This window comes from Bidens hawaiensis, unplaced genomic scaffold, assembly GCF_021521415.1.
Source record: "Bidens hawaiensis isolate Kalapana, Puna unplaced genomic scaffold, B.hawaiensis_p1.1 tig00003587_1, whole genome shotgun sequence".
NCBI classification, from domain to species: Eukaryota; Viridiplantae; Streptophyta; class Magnoliopsida; order Asterales; family Asteraceae; genus Bidens; species Bidens hawaiensis.
Window position 1 is genome coordinate 1,203,025 of NW_027491204.1, and position 24,311 is coordinate 1,227,335.

The following is a 24,311-nucleotide window of genomic DNA, read 5'->3' on the forward strand; positions in this document are numbered from 1 at the left end:
GTCTTTGCATTTCTCGGAGGATCTTGAGATGAATCTGTTGAGAGCGGCTATTCTTCCCGTGAGTCTTTGGACATCCTTGGCATTTGCAGGCGACTTTAGGTTGATGATGGCTTCAATCTGTTCTGGGCTTGCTTCAATTCCTCTTTTAGTCACCATATATCACAGAAACTTTCCAGCCTTAACACCAAAGTGGCATTTTGAAGGATTCAGTTTCATGTTATACTGGTCAAAGATATTGAAATCTTCTTCAAGATCCCTGAGGTGATCCTCAGCCTTCTTTGACTTCACCACCATGTCGTCTATGTAGACTTCCATGGTTTTGCCTAACTGATCCATGAACATCATGTTGGCTAGTCTTTGATATGTTGCCCCTGCATTTCTTAGTCCAAATGGCATAGCAATATAACAATATATGCCGGTAGGGGTCATGAATGCGGTATCCTCTTGATCAGATGGTTCCATCTTAATTTGTTGAAATCCAGAGGAAGCATCCATGAAGGTAAGCATCTCATGTCCCGTCGTTGCATCCACCATGGAGTCTATATGTGGTAACGGGAAAGGATCCTTGGGACATGCCTTGTTTAAATCTGTAAAATCAACGCATACCCTCCACTTTCCATTCTTTTTTGAAACTACAACCACATTAGCCAACCATCGAGGATATTGAACCTCTCTGATCATACCGGCCTTAAGAAGTTTTTTAACTTCTTCTTGTATGATCGTGTTCCTCTCAGGAGCGAACTTTCTTCGCTTCTGATGGATGGGTTTAATAGATAAATCGAGGCCTAATTTATGAGTGATTACCTCCTTAGAAATACCTGTCATGTCTGAATGTTTGAAGGCAAACGTAGACTTTCTTCGTTTTAGGAAGGATATCATATCCTCCTCAATCTCACTGGGGATACTGGATCCTAGGTACACTCTCACATCTATATCCTCGGGGTCCAAGGATATTTCCTTTAAGTTCTTCTCCTGAGCTTCCAGCACGTCCCTATGATGTTGCTGTGGTTGCTATGCTATAGTTAGTTTGGTTGTCGGCTTCATTGATGAAGAGTAATAATTCTTGGCCTCCACCTGGTCACCGTCTATCCTTACAAATCCCCATGGATTAGGTAGTTTGATGCATTGGTGATAAGTTGAGGCCACCGCCTTCATTCCATGCAGCCAGGGCCTACCTAGAATATCATTGCAACAAGAAAGGTTATCAATTACACAAAATTTTTTATATGAATTTAACCCTTCAATATAAATTGGAAGGTTGATGTCCCCCAATGTCTTCTTGGTTTCTCCACTGAAACCGACTAGCACTAATGTTTTAGGGACGATCTCGGAATCTGGAATGTTCATCTTCTTAAGGACATCATGCTAGATGATGTTGACCGAGCTCCCACCGTCAACTAGGATCATGTGTACATAATGGTTAGCGATAAAAAAAGTAATAATCAAACCGTCATGGTAAGGATCCTGGATATTTAGTTTGTCTTCCTCTTCGAAGAAGATCCTTTTGTCTGTCGTCAAAGTGGTGGATACTATTGGTCGGTCTCCGTTATCCAATTTGATATCTTTGGCGAGCCTTTTTGCTGCGGAGAAGGAAGTCCACATATGTCTGATCCTCCAGAGATGAAATTAACCATTCGCACATCTAGGTCATTCTGGTGAGGATCCTGGATACTCGAATTGAAGAAGATTTTCTTATCAGTTATTCGAGTAGTAGGGATAAGTGGTCTTCCTTCACCATCCAACTTGAATTCTTCTGTGGGTTGTTCTTCTTTAGGACAAGAATTTTGAAGTATGTCGTAGTCTTTGGAGACGAAGTTGATCACGTGAGAATTTGGTGGTGGTGGTGTTGCTTTTTTTGGAAATTTTTCAGGATCCTGGATTTTGGATTTCTTCCTTCGCAAGAGCTCTTTGAAGTGGCCCTTGCTCAGGAGGTATTCAATTTCCCTCCTTAGGCCAATGCATTCATCTGTCATGTGGCCAAAATCTTCGTGGAAAGCACACCACTTAGATTTGTCTTTGAAGGTGGTTGTCTTCTCGTTCTTTCCGGGCCACCTTGCTTTTTCCCCTAGATCCTTCATGGCACAAATTAAGCCATGGGTATCTATAGAGAAACAATATTCTGAAATGTTGGGGTAATCCTCATCATCATCCTCTTCTTCAACATCTCGAACGTTTTGATTGTTGAATTGGAGTAGGGCTTCGAGTTGTTGTTCTTGAACGAGAATCCTTGCTTCTTGACAGAGGATTCTTGCTTTGTTTGATTCCCCAGACGATCCTGGATCCTCTTGTCATCTTCCAACCGTATGAATCTGAGTGCCCTGTTTCTGACTTCATCTAAAGACCTGCAAGGAGTCATCACAAGATCATCATAAAAGGGGGAGCCCTCTGAAGTCCCATCTTGAATGCTTCAACAGCAGTAGCCATGTCAATATTAGGGATTTCCAGAGCTTTCCTGCCGAACCTCGTAACAAAATCCCTAAGGGATTCATCACTTGGTTGGATAACTCGTTATAAATCACTGGTTAACTTCTCAAATTTCCTGCTACAGGAAAATTGACTGTTGAACAAGTTAACTAAATGTGAAAAAGAAGTAACTGAAAAGGGAGGAAGACTTAGCAGCCATTTTAACGCTGATCCTTTCAGTGTAGATCCGAAGCCTTTGCACAAGCAAGCTTCCTTGAGTCTATCAGGGATAGGATTGATCTCTATCCTTTCTCTGTATTGTGCCACATGTTCTTCAGGATCAGTGGTCCCATCGTAAGTCTTCATGTAGGGGGTTTAGAATCGCTTTGGGATTTCAGCATCACAGATAGGTGGAGCAAATCTGGATAACTTGTGGCTTCCCTCACGTATCTCGGGGATTGGACGTATCACCCCGGGAACACTGGATATCATATCCTTGAGCTTCTGTAGCTCCTTGGCCATAACTTGGTTGATACTTGCATCCTGCATGGGACCACGGTTAGCGTTAAAGGATATAGGATCATTCAAGTTATCTCTTTGCTGGGTTAAGGTTGGCATCCCGGATAAGTAGCTGGGATAAGAGGAGTATGCGATAGGAGTTGGTCCTCCAGAAGCTATGGTCTGCATGGGGATTATATCTCCTTCATGGACTTCGGAGGATCGTTGTTGTTGAACTCCTGAGGATCCTTGATTCTGAAAGAAGAATCCTTAAGGCTGGGAATTATAGGATCCTTGGAGATATAACCCAGAGGATCCTGGTGGAAGGATGGATGATCCCTGCGGGAAAGTTGAGGGTCCTTGAGCTAGTTGACCCATGGACTGTCACACCCCCATCTTAGGCCTAGGAGTACGACTCAACAGTTGGTACCACATTTGTATATAAATCAGAGTTACGGGTTATTAGCGGAAGTCTTTATAAATCATGTGGATTTAAAGTTAAATATTTACATGAAAAATGACGAGACAAAAGTCTCGTTTAGTTTTACTTGTTTATAAGTTTAACAAAATCATCATATTTTAATATTCAAAACAAAATATCCGAGCCATCGGATTCTTGAGCCTTCATCCTTCAAGCTCTATTATTGGTTACCTGCAAAATGTTATAAAAATACGTCCGCAATGATTGCTGGTGAATATGCTGACGCTAAAAATATTTTCTTTTACTTTGTCACCCCTCGAGGGTTACGCAAGCCTCGACCCATCTTGGCTTAGGAATAACAAAGTTAAAACAACATCATTATAAACTCAAGTCTCTACACTAGGTCACCCCAGCAAAACACCGCAGCGTTTCGACGTATTTAGGTGCCATAAATATACACAAGGTCATTCTCACTCGAACATACTTTGGTTCGGCCCATCGTGGCTGGAGGTCGTGACCAAGCGTGGTGCGATGTGTCCACCGCATTTAACCACGTAAGTAAGGATCCAGAAAAACGTATACTACAGCCTGAGGGCTAGGCTTTTACTCTTATTCATAACGTTTTAGAGACACTTGGTCTCATGTAAAGTTTTACACATAACACATTTATTTGTTTGAAAACAAGTTTGTAAAAGTGGGGCGTATTCACCTTTTCTCTTTGGGATTGGCTTCAAACACCGTCCGAGGGTCTTTCCCTTGCTATCTCGCACCTATAGTACGAGTATAGCCTTCTCTTTTGGATCAGCTTCAATACACTGTCCGAGTGTCTTTCCCTCTTCTTTGTTACCTCACACCTATAGTACGAGTATAACCATTTGTTAGTCGGATATACAATCCGGCTTAAGACCTTTAGTCTTATTTTATATCTCTACCTCGATGAACCTTTAGTTCATATATTTCTTTTACTTGAAAACCTTTAGTTTAAAGGTAAATTATAAACCTTTAGTTTATATGGGGACCCCCAAGACTGTCTTTCCCTGTGTTTCCTAGTCTATATAAATCCAATCTCATCTGCTAGCGCTTCTTCGTTGCTTGGTCGGGACACATTCATCGATTTCTTTTCATTCTTCATGGGCTTGCAAGTGACTTACTTCTTTTGGCCGTTCTTGCGGTCTTAAGTCGTCCTCTTTTCTTTAGAAGCTGTTAATTGATTTCGTGCCTGCCCTAAGGCTAAGGGGAGAACTGCATGTCCTACTAGTCAGATAGAAGCCTACCCACCTACCATCATACCTTGTTCATATCGAGCCGGACAGGAGAGACGCTCTTTAAAGTGAATAGATATCAAAACCCGACGTTTCTTCTTCTCTAAGAAACGTATTCTTTTTCTTTTATTATTTAAGAATACTCATTATTACTTAAATAATAATTTCATAACAAGGAATATACATATATACTTACACACATATATATGTATTTATAATTCACTCTTTTATTCTTTTCTTTATTATGTTTATTTTTCTTTTATCGAGGTATCGAGTATAACCTCGACTTAAGGCTTAAGCCTTTAATATAATATTATATTATATTCATTGGTCGTTACGCCTAACCTTGTTGGCGTTTAGAAATCCTAGGGACTCGAGCAGCACTCCAATGCCGCTTGATCTTCTTTCTCGATCAACACTTCCCTTCTAGTCGCCAAACGATAACACAAATCTTCAACACTCGTTGGCACGCTTTCCAAGACTTATTGCCATGATAACAACGACTTCTTGGTTGTATGTGGGTGGAGGGTGGCACGCACTTCGAGGAAACGTCAACACGGAAATCGAGGATCGGAACACACTTATCGAGGGGATTATGGCACGTTTATCGAGGTGGATCGAATATATGATTTTCAGGATTTAGAGAGAGATAGATGTGTGTGATTTGGGTGTGAAAATGTGAAGACCCGAGGCTGCTATTTATAGGCATTTTCTGGGATCCCATCGCGGTACGCGACCGCCTCCTAGGCACCCGTCGCGTACCGCGACGTAGCCCTGGTGAATCACACAGTAGGTCTGTCATGTGTCGCCACGTGGCACGTTGTGCCACGTGTTAACACGTGGCGGACGACATGCCACGTGTGGCCACGTGTCGGGACACGTGACGACCGGTGTGCCACGTGTGGACACGTGGTGAAAAGGTGTCAGACGTGTCAGGCCACGTCATCGCGTAGGCTCAACAGCGATCGCGTATCGCTGTTGACTCCTTCTAGAAACTTTGACCAAGCCCCATCACGGTACGCAATGGAGTCGTCTTTGTCCTTGTCGCGTAGCGCGATAGGATAAGGAAACAAATTTTTCATTTTTAACCTTGGAGTTTGGGAATTGGCAGAATTGATCCTTATACTTCGATTCTTTGACATTTTTGGCTCGAAATTCTCGTGATGTTACATGGACCCTGGTTGAAGGATAGATTATCCTTGCTGGAAGTATGAGGATCCTTGAGTTTGCTGACCCATGGACCCTTATTGAAGGATAGATGATCCTGGCTGAAACAGTGAGGATCCTTGAGTTTGTTGACCGATAGATCCCTGTTGAAGGATAGATGATCCTTGCTAAAACAATGAGGATCCTTGAGTCTGTTGACCCATGGATCCCTGTTGAAGGATAGATGATCCTTGCTGAAACAGTGAGGATCCTTGTGTCTGTTGACCCTTGGATCCCTGTTGAAGGATAGATGATCCTTGTGTGAACTGATCCATGGATCCTGGACTGGTAAAATCCAGCATCCTAGGCATCAAGGGAGTGCGATCCTCCGCTGGCCTCTTAGTCTTCTTGAGATCTTCTATCTCACAAAGGATCCTCTGGTTGGTCTTGGTCTGCTGCTCCATATTTGCTTTTACCTGCAAAAACATATTAGAAAAATCATTGTTAGTACTAACCACTGGGGTGGCAGCAGTGGTTCTTGAGCTCTGGAAGACTGGCAGCTATGTTTTGCTTCCAGCAGCGGCAGGCCGTGGTGCTCCCGTGATTGGCGGAGGCATCGGCGGCAAAGTCCTTGATGAGAGAGGAACCGTAGACGGCATGGTTGATGAAGCAGAGGGTGATTGAGAGGCCATTGATAGTGATATGGGTATGAAAAGATTGAAAATGATAGGAATAATATGGATTATAGCACCAATTGCCCCGCGGTGGGCGCCTAATTGTTTTGGATAAAAATCAGCTAAGGATAATGTATTCAAATCTGTTATGTGAGGTTTAGTGCTAAATTGAATACAATGAATATATGAACGAAATAGAGATGAACACGGCGATTTGTTGCGAGGAAAAACCCCTTAATCTTGTTCAGATTAAAGGAAAAAACCCCCGGGTGATGACAACTCGTCGATCACCAATTTATTAATCACAAAAGGGTTACAATTGGTGGAGTTGTTGATCAACGATTACAATAAAGCTAAGTGTGTGTGAGATTACAGAGAACTTGTGAGCTAAACTTTGTAGTTGTCAACTAGTGAGTGCGTACGCGTGTCTAATGTTGATCACAACTCAGTATATAAAGAAAAGAAATAATAACTAACTAACAAATAGGTCCTATAAACCAGCTAGTCTTACACTCTTCTCCATCGTGCTCTTTGACCACGTGCTCATAAAAGCTCAGTGATGAAATAAGTGGTAGACTAAGTCTAGGAGCCGTTGTTGTTATTAAACATCAGTTTTCATATGATAATCATTCATTAATAGCAATGTTGACTAAGGATCTTGGATCCAGACTTAGCTAGAGAATTCTTCAGAAGGAAAATTGATCTGAGCACGTCTTTAAGAATAACATATCCTATCCTTAGTACTTAGCAATTGGTGACTCAACAAGAAGTCCTATTAATCTGCCACTTCTTCCACTAGCTTAGTCTTCAGTCTTGATCACATGCCGCAGGTGCCTTGTAGCGAAACATTCGGTACACCGAGTCATAAAGTCGTTATACATGGCTAACACATCACCATTCAAACGCAATCATTAGTAAATAAGTAATACCGAGGATCGTTGATCCTTCATAACTTGAAACATATCTTAAGGATAATCTATCCACAAGATAGTCAAGGATAATGGATCCTCAGCATAAAATTCATGCCTAACAATAACCACTTGAAAGTTTAGATAGCCTAAACTAAAAATAGATATGGATTTTAGTGCACTCTTATACTAATATTAAATATTAAAAAAGATGAGTACAATTAACAATCCATGAATCGTCGTGAAGAAAAGGTATTCTAATGAAACCAAAATCTATTGCAATACAAGGATGCAATAGTATATCAATATCATGATTCTAGTATCTATTAATGGATCTGAGAGTTATTACAAAAAAACTGCAAGGTTACAATCAACTATCTAAAAATCATCGGTGATGAGATTAGGAATATGATTTCAGAGAAAATCATCTGACAATCAAATATAGATAACGCCATTAATTTGTTAGAAAATTGCATGAATAATAACAGGTAATAAGTGATATTGCTCATGTTTTGAATCACCTAAAATAGAATAGAAGTACACATGTATTGCTTGGCATAAACAATTTAATATTTTAGTTAAAGAACCATAGTTGAATTTGTATCTTGCTATATTCTTGTACTTTGGAGCATCAACCGATAATGTTGGGCCTGCACTAAAAAAAGACACAAAATATGGCTAAAGTTGTTATAGGTGAATCTCTAAATCTTGTTAATTAGTCAAGAATTTCAAAACCTAAAAATGAACATAAAAATGTAAAAAATAAAAATGACATATATATATATATGTACGACGCCATATGTACGACGCCATTTAATACCACAAGTCAAGACTATCAATTGAGAAGTTATAATCTAATCCATGTTTGCTCCAACAGTGAGCAGACTACTATTCTATTTAACCAAAAGATGCAACATACTAACAACTAATTTTTAATTGCTTAGAAATATTTACATGAAAAAGTTATGGATACTAAAAACTAACATACTAAAAATTTTACTACACTGGCTGAACAAACAAAACGATAAAGTCAATGTAATTGTAAAAATTTATATTGATTTACATAATAATTTATGGAACAACCATCAGATCGATGTAGCCTTACATGCTTAGGAAGAGGAAGGAGAAAACCACTACAAGCATCCAAAAAGAAGCTCCAAACTTTGTTTTTGCAGACTGCATGTCTGTCATAAACCAAAGAAGAAATAAATATGTTTGCTTGGGGTTTAGTTCACCTAATAATCAAAACCAAGTAAGCATTAAATCTTTTAAAGTACCATTTTTAAAACGGTTTGCTTTGACCCATGCCCTGTTTGGCCAAAAAATGATTTTTACCCAAATCAAGATGACCATTTTATAAAAAACAACCAGTTTTGAGCAGAACCTGTCATGACCCGAACACGGTTTGACCCAAACCATGACCAGTTCGTTGTGGCTCGTTAAATTGCTCGTTTTGCTATGTATAGGATAAGGCATAGCCCAAAAATAATATATAAGCTCGATAAAATTTGCATTAAATAAGTAACGCCAAGCATAACAAAAATAATAATTACACCATTTTTTAGTGTAATTATCTCTAACCAGAATGATACTAATTAAAATGAGGTGGGAACTTTTTTTTCATAAAAAATAGTTGTTGGATGGTCTTGAAAAACCAATTTACATAGATGGAGTTCTTTCTATCACATTAACCTGCAATCACAAGTAACAGTATTTACGAACAACCACCATAATTTAGAACATTGTCTGGTTTCTCCCCATCGACGCCTTAATGATGGAATCCTATGGTAAAACTTAGGGACAGTAAGTTATAGAAACAAATAACACTGCATGTAATTTTGAAATCCAAAATCAAAACCAACAAAATGTTTCATACCGTCATCGTGTGAGTTGCTTTCCCGATTCCCCCGTTAACTAATCTCCATATGCATATACGAATTGCAGTAAAATATGTTGAACTCAAATCAGTAACAAAATAAAACCTGCCAACGTCAATTTCCACGAATTGGAACACACAAAAGCTATACTTTTCAGTTTTCACTGACATTGATCAATTGAAAACGATAAACAGAAGAGTAGAAGACGACAGTTATTATGGTGGTGGAGTTATTGTCTAATCGTGTTTGGGTAAAAACAGTTCATTTTAGGTGCTAATTCTCTTCTTTCCAACTTTTGTATAGTGTCACCTCTACCCAAAAAAAATAGCATTGACTAAAGCTAATGAAACTCAGTGGGTTACCTTTTTGTAATCACTTTGACATCAGGGATGACCTAAAATCGTTTGCAAATTTCCAAATCCAAAATAATTAAAGCAATCAAGAAAATAATAATATTTTAATGAAAGTCATAGGTAAGTAAAAGCAGGAAACCAGATGCTGAAATTGTTTTTACCTCAAAATTATCATTAATGATCTTATAATATCTCATGTTTGTTTACCTCAATAGCGTTTCCTAACCTAATATGGCAAAACCATCCCCAAATCATCTTGAGCAAGTCTAGGTGTCAAAAAACTGATTCATGAAAATCATTATCTCATTGAGAATAAACGGTTAATTAAAAAAAATAGGTTTAATCGAATTTGTAGATTAAATATTGCTAATACCTTTAAAGTTGAGGGCGATGAAGGATTCTGTGGATTAAAAACGTCTACAGATGAGTGCAATGAGACCTTTAACCTTGAAGACATTAGACGATTCTGTTGATTTGATTGGATAAAGAAGCTGTTAACGAAAACTAGGGTTAGTTAAATGATTCAAATTGTGCGAGGGTGATTACAATTTATGATGATTCATAAAAATCAAGAAGAAAGGGAATAACTAACACGATTTAGGGTTTATATCAAATAAAATTGAAGATGAAATCAAACAAACCTAATGAAAATTGAAGATGGTGATGTTTCTGCAGATTTAGAGAAACATTGACCGCTTAAATATATGACAATATGGATATGTATGAGATCGACCAAAAATTGCCAGATGAAGCTAAGGATGCCTTTAGTAACAATTTGCATCAAAGTTAATCAATATTTAAAATTAAAAGGACCAACAACACACGTAAATATTATGCGGGATACCAACTCAAATAACGGTAGGCCGATTAAAGACATGGTTTTGACTATATTGAATTTTGTTTGTGAATCAAAGGCTGAACAACATGGGGCAACACCCCAACAAGCGAACTCAGCCAGTATGGTGGAGCGAACTTTTTGTAGCCACATTTTGGCCAAATAATATCACGATTTTGATATTTTGGCTTGGTGTAAATGAAAGGAAGTGATTTCCTATTCTATCCACTATGGCATTTAATTTACTAACCATAGGCTTCTACGGTAGCTTCGGAATGTGTTTTACTCTTAGTGGTAGGGTGTTATCGTTACGAAAAAGAAAAATCACCTTGGAGTTGCTAGATGCACATTTTCCTAAAGGATGATCACTTATGTGTTGTGGATAGCTCAACGTTCATATTTATAGCTATGACCAACGGTCGGATTTATAGTTGTTACCACCGGTTGAATTTGTAGTCATTTCCAACAGTCGGATTTATTTTATAAAATAATTTTCTACACTAAATTTAAATTTAAGAAATATTAAATTAATAAACAACTACTTTACTTCACGGCGACAGACATTTTATTTTACAGCAACAAACATTTTCAAAATAAATAAGTAAAATGACAAACACCGTTCGCCATCTACATGTTCCTCTATAATTAGTTTTGATTTCAGCGGGTTGTGGACATGGACGATTCTCCTTCCATATTAGCCTTTTTGCCCGGACAAGACAAAAATCGTATGTTTTTTTGGGACTTGAGGTGGCCATGACTTTGAGAACCTTCCCGCAATACTTGCAACGAGTCATCTCCCTATTATCCGGCATAAGACATAAGTCGTAGTGGGACCAAATCCTTGGGTTTCCTTTGGTTTTGAGTATAAGAACAACTCCTTCATTGTTTGTCATTGCGAAATGACACTTGAGAACTCTATAGGTTTCAACGGTTTTGTGTTTTAGAGAGGGTTTGAGAGTAAAAGAAGTGGTATAGTTAAAGTTAAACCTTCATACCTATTCATAAATATGTTTGGGGTTTAAAATGGTCAAACCCCAGTTTTAACCAGTCATAAATGGCTATATTATAGTTAGAAACCGATCCCAAGCATTAATATCGATATTTTATATATATAAAAATCTCGGTTGCAACCGATTTTCGAGTAGGAACCATATCCGACCCGACCTTGACAGGTCCTAGCGGGTATCCATCCATACCCCTTGAACGCGGGTCCGGTTCCTACTTGGTTTATGGGAAAACCTGGTTCCGGTTCTACCCGATGAAACCGTATTAGGTTCCTATCAGATTTCGGTTTTTGAAAAAAAAAATGGTTTGCTAAGTGTAGTGTCTATCCCATGTGTGTATTTTTAATTGTTAAGCCCACCCCATAAATAAATGGGTTGCCAGACCAGCCCAAACTACTCGTAAGATCAAACAAAGCGTATTCGTGCTTTTAATCAAAATTGTTTACGGGCTTCATCTTTACCAAATTAACCCAAATATACACTCATCTGTTCCCTCATAGCAAAAGACTCTTAATCTCAATTTCAGTTTACTATTTCTAAATTCTAATCATCGAGTTAAACTTAACTCGTCTCCTTAAATTAATGAAGTTCAAATATAAGAAAAAAAAAGTACGCTATGCAATTTTATACTTATTTAAAAATAATTAAAATTTAGGAGGCTATAATGCTTCATTTCTCATTTTTTATACATAAAATGTATAACTGTCACGCTTAAACCACCAAAGTCAAGTGTTAAACGAGTCGTTTTCATGTTTTTAACTTGTGTTAATCATGTCGCCTCTAACCTATTAAACATGCTAAGACACGAATTGTCAGCCCTATAATTTCATTACATTCAGTTTCACAAAATAGGAGTCGATCTGATTAGTTTGGTAGTCACTGTGGTGTAGGTCAAGAATCACGATGAACTTGAGGTGCAACACGAGTCTATGGTTCGGGTTCCAGCTCTAAACTGGTATCAAGTTGGGTCAACAAATGTCAAAACTGTGTGTTTTCCTAAACCCGCTTTGGTTTCTGTTTTGGATAAAAATAAGCTAAGGATAATATATCCAAATCTGTAAAGTGAGGTATAGTGCTAACACGATAATAGCGAATGTATAATCGAAATCTTAATGAACACAACGATTTGATCACGAGGGAAAAAACCCTTGATTATGATAATCTTAATTCGGTCAAAAACTAGCAAGGTAATCTTTGGTCGAATTGCTTCGGTCAAAGATTAACAATGTAATCATTGGTCGGATGGTACGTAATTATTATAATCTCCGGAACAAAAAACCCTCGGACGGTGAAAACTATCACCGTCAAGTTTATTAATGGTAAAAACATGATTACAAGTGTTGTGGAGTTGTTGATCAACGAATGCTATATGTGAGTACAAAATATCTTAGCAGCTAGAATACGTGTGTTTGTGTGTGTACTAATGTTGATCACGACTCGGCATAACGAAAAATACATATAATTAACTAACAACTATGCCCTATAATCATGCTAGTCTTCCACTCTCTTCCATCGTGCTCTTTGACCACGTGCTAGCAGACGTTTAACGACGAAATAAGCGGTAGACTAGGTCTAGGAGCCGTTGTGGTTACTTAAACATCAATCTCCACACGAAATCGTCCATTAATAGATATGTTGAATAAGGATCCTGGATCCATACTCCATCTAGAGAATACTCCATAGGATAATTGATGCAAGCACGTCTTCAAGAATAACATATCTTGTCTTTTAGTACTCGGCAATCGGTCTTATTATTCCGTTACTTCTCGCTTTAGCTTAGTTTTCAATCTTGACCATATGCTATAGATGTCTCGTAGCGGAACGTATAGTAGACTGGATCTTAGAGTTGTTATACCTGTCTAACACATCACCATACTAAATGCAATCATTATTAAACAAATAACACCGAGGATCATTGATCCTTTATAACCTGTTACATATCTCAAGGATAATCTATCCATGAAATAGTTAATGATTAAGGATCCTCAGGATAAAATTCATGCTCTAACAGTTTCGATGTAGAAAACATTTGTTAAGTTTCATATCAGTTACTTTTTGTTTACCAATTTGGTTCGATTTTAAATAGTTTCATACAAATAGAGATTAATATGAAGATAAAGAAAAGTAAGAATTTAGGTCAATGAGGCATGAAAATTTAATTTAGAAAACTTCAAAAAGACGAAGGAGACACGTGACATTATAGATATCTTTATTATTGTATAAATCATTTATTTATTTGAAACGTTTCTTTTTTATTTGCATGAAAATTATCAATATTTGTTTATGTGTTTATAATGTAGATATTTATCACCAACGGACGAAGCCGTGAGTGATTTGTCATTAAAAGATTCCTCACGGGTAATATCATATATGATCCACCAGTAATATCCGCATATTCGTCTGTGAAAGGTCAATCGGTGATAACCCCCCCCCCCCCCCCCCCCCCCCCCCCCAAGATCTATCAGTGAAGCATCCATCAATGATCGGTCGGTAGCACATCTATAAAATATATACCCGATCCCAGTTTCCACATGGAACCTCTAATGGTGGCAAAACAAACCCAAATGGGTTGTTTTGGATCAATATAGATAATTTTTAAAATTGGAATGAGTCAGGATGGATTAAAAGAATTTTTCAAGGTTGTCAAGATGAGTTGGGAAAATGCTAGTGACTTTTGGTTATGAGTTAGATTGAGTTTGTTTATGGGTTAGAATGGACTAAAGCAAGCTTCATCCAATTTATACTAATCTTCTATAATCTATATAAACGAACACTCAAAATTCCTACGTGTCGCGATGTGGTCGCTCACCCTTTTTATGGAAGCCACCAGATTGCTTGATTTTTAAATAGAGGCTTTTCATGCATTTGACCCAAATTCACGGGTATGGGTCTTACCAAACCCATATATTCCTTAAACGGGTTATAACTTCTCATTGATTTAAAGTTTAATCACACCAAATATTTGATGTAAAAATCCTATAAAATAGGGATATGTTAAAAATTAATATATGATATTTTTAAAATATATTATTATAAATAAGAAACAATTTCATGGTAAAAAATAAACGGGTCTTGGGTCTCACCAAACTCATATAGCTTTTAAACCGGATTATAACATCTCATATAATTGCGAAACATTTTATCATCAAACCATAAGTATATTCTTAACTTACATACAATAAATAAAATTAAAATTCAAAAAATATAAAAATACTAAAAACAAATAATATAAAACAACCCTCGTAATACGGGGGATAAAAACTAGTTAATAAATAAATGTTTTCATATGTCACGTGTCCTCTATCTAGCCCACCATTTCTCAATATCCCGCCTCCCACCACACTTATTTTACAAACTTGGTTCATATTCATATCCGACCCAATACGGAATATATACCATATATAAATAACTATTATTATTTAGTATTTTGTCATTCTACTCACTAATTAGAGTCAACTAATTACAAATACAATATATCTTACTTATTTAAACATGAACTCCTAATTTGGTTATTTCCGTAATTTATGTCATAATTATACTTCTCTAAATTAAAAAAATTCAACAAAGATTTAAATATTGTTAATTACACCTCATATTATGTTTGAATTTTAAATTTCATGTATTTATGTTAATTGCATATTTTTTACATTTTAATCAAATTAAGAATATTTTTTTAAATTACATGTAATCCTTTAAAAATAAATTGATTGATTCATACTCAAAATAATTGTTTCGTTTCCAAATTGCCGATTAACTCATTAAATGATTCATAATTCTATAATGTTATAAATTCCATAACGTGATGACAAAAGCATATAGGATTAACTCTTCTGCATCTTTTGGTAAAATGTTTTTACCATCCAAGTATGTTATTATGTTTTCCTGCATTGATCATCATATTTTGTAATATTTTATTAAATTCCATACACAACAGGTTATGTAATTAATTCTTCTATCAATGTCTCTAATACGTAATGGAGGCACAAAAATTTTTTGATTAAATTAAGAGACAACAGATAAAACCAAACAACATATGTGTTAACGAAATTTGGTAAATTGAAATGATTTTAATGATGAGGAGCTAAATATAACATCATTTTTTATTTATTTAATATGCAACTATCACAACTAGGTTAAACTTTCAGGGAATGAAGATCCAAGTAAGCGTGTTCAAACCTTACTTTTCTAAGTTCGAAGAACATCTCCAAGAGAATTCATGTTACTTTATTTATAGGCCCGCACTATTTAACAACAGCGCAAAACCCAAGCATGTGAAGAATGCCCATAAAATCTTCTGTTGGCAAACAGATCTAGAAATTGCACCAACTTTTAAGGGTCGAAGTACGATTCCATTATAGAAGACCAACTAATTCAATATTCTAGACTTCGGTTGATTATGCGTTATTGTATGTATTATTCATACTTAATTTTTTAACAAACATTTATTTTATGTTTGCTCATTTAATATTTTGTATGTTTTGTGATAAATATATTATTAAAAAAAATATTATTTAACCGGAATGTATGTTTGTACCTTTTATATTTAATACTCAAATTTTTATCAAGACTTTTTATTATTTATATTTCAAATGTTTATGAAATTAAATTTGTTATTTCAAATGTTTATGAAATTAAATTTGTTAAACCAGTGTTGTACACGGATATCTAACCTAGTTTTATTATAGACAAAACCCATGAAATCGAATAGAAACCGAGAAATCGAAATCATTGAAACCAAACAGATACCAAAACCGACCGAAATGAAAAAAAGCAAAACCAAACCGGAAAAAGCTCAAACCTGAACCGATACAAAACCGGGTTTTTTTAATGAACGAAGACGACAGGGGAAACATTTTAGTTCCTTTACATTTTGCGTTTTTGATTTATATTTTGAGTTATTATTTTTTTATTAATTTTATTGAACTTTTTTTGAGGGTTTTTGAAACCCCTTCTATTTTAACCTTCACTTGAGTCAGTGTGGGGTTAACTTTACCTATTTTGACACATACCATCCTAACCCTTTATTTTAAAAGTTTATCATAATGCATATCTATCTTAGCCCATACCCATTCTAACCCATCACCCAAATCCAACTAAACCCATTCACATTGTCACCTCTACTCACAACAGAGTATGGAGAACTCCTACTTTCATTGGCATATAATAAGTGACATAACATATAAGCTAGTTGGTGAAGTTCCTTGTGTTTTTATTTTCATAGATGGTCGAGTGTGTGACGCAGTGACGAGACAATTGAAATTTGCGGTCTGTTTTTTAAATACGAGTAAAAGACTACTTCAAAATATCTTAACACTCATGTCCTTTAAATCCGTTAAATGATAAAAATCAAAATGTTATAGAATGCGTGGCTAATTTATATATTTTAATTACAACCAAGATAATAAATGAAAGACTTGTTGTCAAAACACATCTTAATGAATACTTTTGTAACATTTTCCCAAATTGTGAGCAACCTAGCGGTTAAAAACAACAGACAATGTGAGGGATAGGATTATCCATGTGAGCAGAAAGTATCCCACAAGTCTTGTTGGCTCAGTATTTTCAGGCTCCTGTAACACAACAACAACAACCAATTAAGCAACCACAGGTTGTTTCCTACACTTAGAGAAGGTATCACGGATGGTGTAACGGGTTACAAAGCATTCGGGTTAGGTCAGTTTGGGTGGACTGACCGATAAGCACGTTATTTCACGGATTTAAAAATGTAAGTATGATTTGTAGTCATCGATTTAGAGTACAACAAAAATAGTTCATGTGATATTTAAATAATGGTGTGACGGGTTAAAATGCGTACATGATAGGTTAGGTGGGTTGGCCCACAAGCGTGTTTTTTTTTTCTACTTTAAAAATGCAACTATCTTTAAAAACAGTTTTTTTTATATAATTTAATGTTCGACTAATGTGATTTAAAAAACTGTATTTACTGAATATACGCTTTAGGCGTATTTCATCTTGTTTAGCATGATGAACCGAGTTTGACCCGTTTAGCCTGATGAATCGAGTTTGACTTGTTTAGCCTGATGAATCGAGTTTGACTCGTTTAGCACCATGAACCCAGTATGACCCATCTATCTTGATCAACCCAGTTTGACCCGTTTAGCCTGATGAATCCAATTTGACTTTACCTGATAAATTTCATTTGACCCGTTAGCCTGATAAACCCAGTTTGACCCGTTTCGCCTGATGAATCCAGTTTTGACTCACTTAGCCCAATGAACCCAGTTTGACCCGTTTAGCCTAATGAACCTAGTTTGACCCGTTTAGCCTAATGAACCTAGTTTGACCCGTTTAGCCAGATGAACCCAGTTTGACCTTAGCTAATACATTTAATTTGACCCATTCGACCCGTTTGAGATAAACAACACCAATATCGACCCAATTAACCCGTGTGAGATTAAACAACACCATCATCAACCCATTCTTATCTAAATGTGTAGAAACAAACAATGAGTTCATAGACAACCTGAGGTGGAGGCGTCTCGGGTGAATTTGCAGTTTCCGTTTGAGTAATATCAACCTCGAAAGGCCAAGCATATCGATCCGGGTTGTCATTCCTAGCCAAGCTCCAATCATACAGCCTTCTTTCTTCCACAGATGACAAGATTGAATATGACTCCTGAAACACAAATAACACATAAATAAAACACATTTTATAAGTATGCATAAATATTATTACTATTTTATAATAATAATAATAATGATAATAATAATAATAATACTAACTTTCAATTGATCAAGCTGCTTGGTTAACTCCTCTTGTTCCAGCCCTTGCTTTGTTACCTCTTCAAGCTTTAAATTATATGCAGGATTAACCTAGAACATGAACAACAAGTGAGAGTAAAATTAAAATTAAAATTGATATTATTATTAAATGAGTGAAGATGTAAATTAATTAACTAACTAACTAAGTAACCTGTTCATATGAACATCCTTTTTTTAGACCTAGAATGCCATAGTGATCCACATCTGTAATGGCTGCACACTAAACAGAAGTCATCATTAACCATCTGCAGCTCTTTTTGATGCCTCAAAACTGATTAAATTTCACTATTGAACAAGTAAAAGAACTAAATTCAGCTAAGTATTTGGCAGGAAGTCCGTTATGTTTGTTCGTTTAGTAAATGAAGGTACATGAACAAAGACTATTCTTGGTTAGCCAAATAAATAACACACTATTTGTGTGTCTTGAACCATTCATGAACAAATTAATTTTCGTATAATAAACGAACATGAACAAGAAATCTCAAACAAATTAAACAAAACAAAAGGAGTACCAATGCCACGAAGAGCTTTTTCGACGTTAAGAGTGGAGATCAAAGACTGAGGTCCCTGTGGTACTTCAATCGAACTCTCCTCCTCCGTCTGCTCAACCACCGGAGATGATGCATCCTCGGCGGAACTCCGAATATTAAATCTAACCACTGGTTTTGTAGCAAAGGTTATTGAATTGTTGGAGAAAGTCGTTACGAGACGGAGGTGATGGCGGCGGAGAAAGGTAGTAGCAAAAGCGGTGGTGGACGGAGTAGTAGCCATGGTGGTCTGTGAGTTGGTTGAAGATTTCTGTTGTGGAGGTTGATGAGGTTTTGGCGGGTGTCACGTAAATCCAAAAGCAATAGATAACGCAACAAAACATAACCACCAGTTGTTTTACTTATATGTAATTTATGTTAAGTATAGCTTATAACAATAATAGTCATAAAATTTCGTTGTAGTATAGTGGTAAGTATTCCCGCCTGTCACCCGGGTTCGATCCCCGGTAACGGCGTGTACTTTTTAATAAACCTTCTTTAGCCCTTGAACCATACGGTTTGAAATGAACCTTCTTTAGCCCTTGAACCATACGGTTTGAACCTTACACTTTTTACACGCTTATTTATGTCGTTTTTCTAAGTAGACTTAAATAAAACATGCCATACAGACATTTATATAACACCATTTTAAGAAAATCGAAATAAGTATATGATAAAATCATTAAAGTTCAAGCCTTCAAGGTTCCGAGTTCCGACTTTAATTTGACAAAGAAATGTTTATTAGCATTTAGCAACTTTATTTAGGACGTTTATAATAATAAAGAAAATAATCAAAATATATACTTGTATGAAAAAGTTTACGAACTATGTTAAAGTCTTTGAATGTGTTTAAAAAATGTATACTTGTAAAGTTTTTGAAAGACAAGGAGCAAATGTGTTACAACTAAGTTAATAGGCCGAATTTTACATTATACAGATTTGATGATATTATATTAGTCATACATTTTTTTTTGAAATGCCAATAACATTAAAAAACCAAAGAGTCATTACAAGAAGCCGAAAACATACAAGGAATAGGAATGTAAATAAATGACAAACGAACAATTATAATGGAAAAATTATAAAATTAAACTTACACCATTTCTCCCACTCAAGGATGACCCTTTTGCTTCTATACTTTACTCATGAAATAGAAAGTCGTTTTTATATCATTCACCACTTTAAAGTAATAAGTTTGTTAACAGTTATACTTAGGTTTGTTAACACTTGATGAAAAAGTTTTTTTGTTTGATTTATATATAACACAAACTGAGCTACATCTGGATAATGGACAAGCGAGCAACAAGCTGCGCCGCTATCCCCTTAGATAATAAATAAATAAAACCGTGCCGCTCAAGATGCATATAAATATGTGCTCTAGATAAAATAATTAAACAAGTGCAAGTATCATGACATATCAAACTGATTCCAACATTCCGACCAAACAACAAAGATATGGTTTTCAATCAATTCAAAACATATATTGACATCCTTTTGGGCGTATCACGAATTTATTGTTTAAGTTGTCTATTTTGATTGCTATAAACTTATTCTTTTATGCTTAATAAAATGTGGATCATAATTTACCAAACTTTCGTTATCTTTGGATATAAACCTTAACAAATAAATAACTAAAAATTCAAAACTAATATCAGAGTATCAGATTGTTCTGCCGCCAAATGATTTCACCATCGGCACGAACATATCTCCCATTTTCCCTTCAAATTCAGTAAACCAAACCCACATTAATCATTAACCACAAAGCCCAATTATCCAATTTCATTTAATCTTCCCTCAGTTCACTAATTAAACAGTAGTTTTCTTCTCACCCACCAAGTATTCGACGAAATGCTCCTGAGACTATTATAACTTTAATCCATAATGTTAGTAAGGAAACTTAGATGTTGCAGCTTAAACCTTCTGTACGCTGCTAGATTACCAACATACCGGACAACCCGGCTGCTAGAATATCAAGATTTTACTATGGCATTTCATCGAACAGTTGGTATGCAACCCAAAATAAATCTTTTAGCAGCCCACCCATGTCAATCTTTTTCAATCCTGGTTCAGGCTAGAGACCCCGGTAAGCTAAGTGAAGAACTACAAACGGCGCTCGACGAATACAGGCTTACCGATGCTTGGAAATTACACGAGCAGCACATGAACATGGACGGTTTTCCGAGAAAGTCGGCTGTCAACAAAGTTATTGCGACTTTTGCGCAAAGTCTAGAGTGTGAATGGCTCGATCGCGCGTATGGTTTAGTGGAAAAAGCGATTAATAATCACAAACAAAACTTACTAGAAAAGGAAACTTTGATATATCTTTCGTTATGTCTTGCGAAAAACGGTTCGGTTGTGAATGCAGCGACTGTTTTGAGAAAACTGGTGGAAACTGAGCAGTTTCCGCCAGTGAATACTTGGGCTGCAATATTAGCTCACATGTCACAAAGTTCTCCTGGTGCTTACCTGGCTGCTGAGCTGGCGCTCGAGATTGGTTTTATGTTTCAAGACGGGAGGGTGGACCCGCGTAAAAAGAGTAATGCGCATTTGATTGCTATGAAGCCTAACACAACCGCTGTCAACATTGCTTTGGCGGGTTGTCTTCTTTTTGATATTAATAGGAAAGCAGAGGAGATTTTGGATATGATACCGCGAATCGGTATGAAAACCGATGTCACTTTATTGATCTTGATGGGTCATTTGCATGAACGGAATGGAAGACGAGAAGAGCTTAGAAAGCTTAAGAGATATGTTGATGAAGCGCATGATTTGAGTGATAATCAGTTTAGAGAGTTTTATATCTGTTTGCTTTCCTGTCATTTGAAATTTGGTGATTTAGATTCTGCGTCGCGTATGGTGAGAAATGATTCGAAAGGCGAAAAAAGCTCAAAATTCTCTCGGTTTGTCCACTTTTATGTATGATGTTATAAAAACAGAAAAAGTAGAGTCTGAAAAGAGTTTGACCAATGAAAAGTCAACTGATGCGTTGACTTATGAAGACTTTTATGTTGACCGGAAGTTTGTAAAACTTGAAGCAGAGGCTAAAGAGCTACTTCATACGTTAATAACAAAGTTTCAAACACGATTAGAACTTATCACGACCGAACGTGGCATTCTCAAACCGACAGATACGATATTTGTGAAACTAGTGAAAGGTTACTTGGAATCTAATAAAATAAAGGAGCTCGTTGAGTTTCTAGTCAAGGTGGAAAAAGAAGATTCGCCCGTTTCACCCGATAGCTCGCCTTTGGTTCAAGTAATCAACACATGCATATCTCTTGGATGGTTGGATCAGGCACACGATCTTCTTGACGAGATGCGCATGTGTGGTGTCAAAACAGGATCTTCTGTGTATTCATCTCTTCTAAAGGCGTATTGTAAAGAAAACAGGTCAGCAGAAGTCAAATCACTCGTTAAAGATGCACGTAGAGCCGGGATCCAGCTAGACGCAAGCTCCTACGAGACAATGATCGAGTCCCGTGTGGTCGATAAAGATACTCAAGGGGCTTTAAATCTGTTTAAAGAAATGAAAGAAGCTAAACTAGAGAAATCCGGTCAACAGGAGTTTGAGAATCTGGTCAACGGGTGCGTCGGAAGTGGTGAAGCTAAGTTAATGGCGAAACTTTTACAGGAAATCAAAGACGGTCAACCCGTTGACTGTGGTGTTCATGATTGGAACAACGTGATTCACCTTTTTTGTAGGAAACGGTTAATGGAAGATGCTGAAAAGGCTCTTAAAAAGATGAGAAGTTTAGGGCATGCCCCGAATGCTCAAACGTTTCATTCATTGGTGACGAGTTATGCTGCGGTTGGCGGGAAGTATACCGAGGTTACTGAACTTTGGGGTGAGATGAAGGTTCTTGCTTTTTATCATGGGATGAAGTTTGATCAAGAATTATTGGATTCTGTACTTTATACGTTTGTCAGGGGCGGTTTTTTTATTCGGGCTAATGAAGTTGTGGAGATGATGGAAAAGGGGAAAATGTTTGTGGATAAGTATAAATACCGAACACTTTTTTTGAAGTATCATAAAACATTTTGTAAAGGGAAGGCTCCCAAGGTTCAGACAGAGAATCAGTAAATAGGAGGGAGGCTGCATTGACCTTTAAGAAATGGGTCGGGTTGTTTTGAGGAGTATTTGTGCTTATTCTTTCGATCCATGGATCATGTGGACCTTGTACAATCCAATTTAAGATTTGGATATGTTAGCCTGGTATGTTTCTTAGACCTAATGTAGTCATAAATATGTTTTTTTTAATCTTTATCTTACAGTGTAGACTATAGAGTGAATTTTGTAGAAGGGGGTGGGGACTGGGGGTTAGCATACCCTTGGGTGACTCTTTTAGATTATTCTGAGCTTTGTTGTCAAAACCATTTCCATCCTTAATAACAAAGCATGATTCTGTTTTCTAGTTAATCTGTTTCATCATATTGGCTATCTTTATTTAAGAGATGTTGACTGGTATTAGGTAGGGGTGGCAATCTTGACCCAAACCCTTTCAAACGGGTCAATTTGAGTTGTTTTAAAAATTAAATGAGTTGGTTTGGGTAAAATGTTTTAACTAAATGAGTCAAAATGACCAATCAATCAATCAATCATACCCAGTGAAGTCCCACCACCAACAAAGCTATAAGTAGGGTCTGGGGAGGGTGGGATGTAGGCACACCGTACCTCTATCCAAAGGGATAAAGAGGTGGCTTCCAGAGAGACCCTCAGCTCTGAAGTACATACGTATAAAGCAATACAAAGGAAATGAGTCAAAATGAGTCATTTGAAATTCCATCTTTTTATTTTCGGGTCAAAATGGGTCGACAAGTTCAAATAAATGGGTCGATGTGGGTTAGTGTCCTAAGGAAATGTGACAGGTTTCGGATCGGAACGGGATTTCGTACAAGACATGTTTCGGCACGAAACGGGTTCTGTTCAAGTTTCAAGCCAACACTAGTTTTCACCCGTGACGGGTTGGGTTTTGGTTCCTTTTATTTCTTTTTGGTCGCATCCGGACTCGTTTTTGTCCGTTTTTTCAGTTTCTTTTTTGTTCGGTTTGAATTCTTTTAGTTTCGTTTTGATTGATTCTTTCGATTTCGATTGATGTGGTCTGGTTTTGGCTTTTTGTTTCATTTCCGTCGATTTTTTCAGTTTCGGTTCGATTCGGTGGGTTTTTTTATTTTTTAAATTATTTTTTTTGGAACGAGGATAACGTATGAAACATTTTAGTGTTTTTACTTTTTTTGTTTATGATTTATATTTTGAGTTATAATTTTTTTTTTATTATTTTTGAATGTTTTTTTAGGGTTTTTGATCTTATAGACAACCCCTCAAAAAAATTCAAAAAAAATAATAAAAAAGTCATAACTTAAAATATAAATAAATAACAAAAAATCTAAAAAACTAAAATGTTTCGACCCTAACCTATTCCGACCCAAACCAAAACAACCCTTTTTTAATTGACCTGTTTTGACCCAAACTCATTCTGACCCAAACTCGTTTTGACTCATGACTCATTTCAACCAGTGACTCGTTTGACCCAACCCAACCCATTTGCCACCTCTAGTATTAGGGGTGTAAACAAGCCGTGCTCAAGCTTGGCTCGTTTGGTGCTCTAGCGCACTTAAATAA

The 24,311-nt window shown here is 36.6% G+C and overlaps 1 protein-coding gene and 1 pseudogene across 1 annotated transcript; one reads left to right on the forward strand and one right to left on the reverse strand.

Annotated features, from left to right (window-relative positions):
- Nucleotides 1-16,805: 16,805 nt before the first annotated feature.
- On the reverse strand, nucleotides 16,806-18,953 carry LOC143623889 (NAD(P)H-quinone oxidoreductase subunit U, chloroplastic). The gene is made up of 5 exons (XM_077094691.1): nucleotides 18,677-18,953; nucleotides 18,316-18,377; nucleotides 18,126-18,215; nucleotides 17,866-18,018; nucleotides 16,806-16,951 (listed from the first exon to the last, which is right to left on the reverse strand). The coding sequence occupies exons 1-5, from the start codon at nucleotides 18,933-18,935 to the stop codon at nucleotides 16,856-16,858; spliced, it is 660 nt and encodes a 219-aa protein (XP_076950806.1). The 5' UTR covers nucleotides 18,936-18,953; the 3' UTR covers nucleotides 16,806-16,855.
- Nucleotides 18,954-20,327: 1,374 nt separating this feature from the next.
- Nucleotides 20,328-22,961, forward strand: LOC143623890 (pentatricopeptide repeat-containing protein At1g03100, mitochondrial pseudogene; annotated as a pseudogene).
- The last annotated feature ends 1,350 nt before the right edge of the window (nucleotides 22,962-24,311 follow it).

Excerpts from the sequence above, each read along its gene's own strand:
- LOC143623889 (XM_077094691.1), bottom strand. The coding sequence starts at position 18,935 with ATGGCTACTACTCCGTCCACCACCGCTTTTGCTACTACCTTTCTCCGC. Across the intron at positions 18,019-18,125 it reads AGCAGCTTGATCAATTGAAA|GAGTCATATTCAATCTTGTC; the intron begins GTTAGTATTATT and ends TTTGTGTTTCAG. Across the intron at positions 16,952-17,865 it reads CCGAGACGCCTCCACCTCAG|GAGCCTGAAAATACTGAGCC; the intron begins GTTGTCTATGAA and ends GTTGTGTTACAG.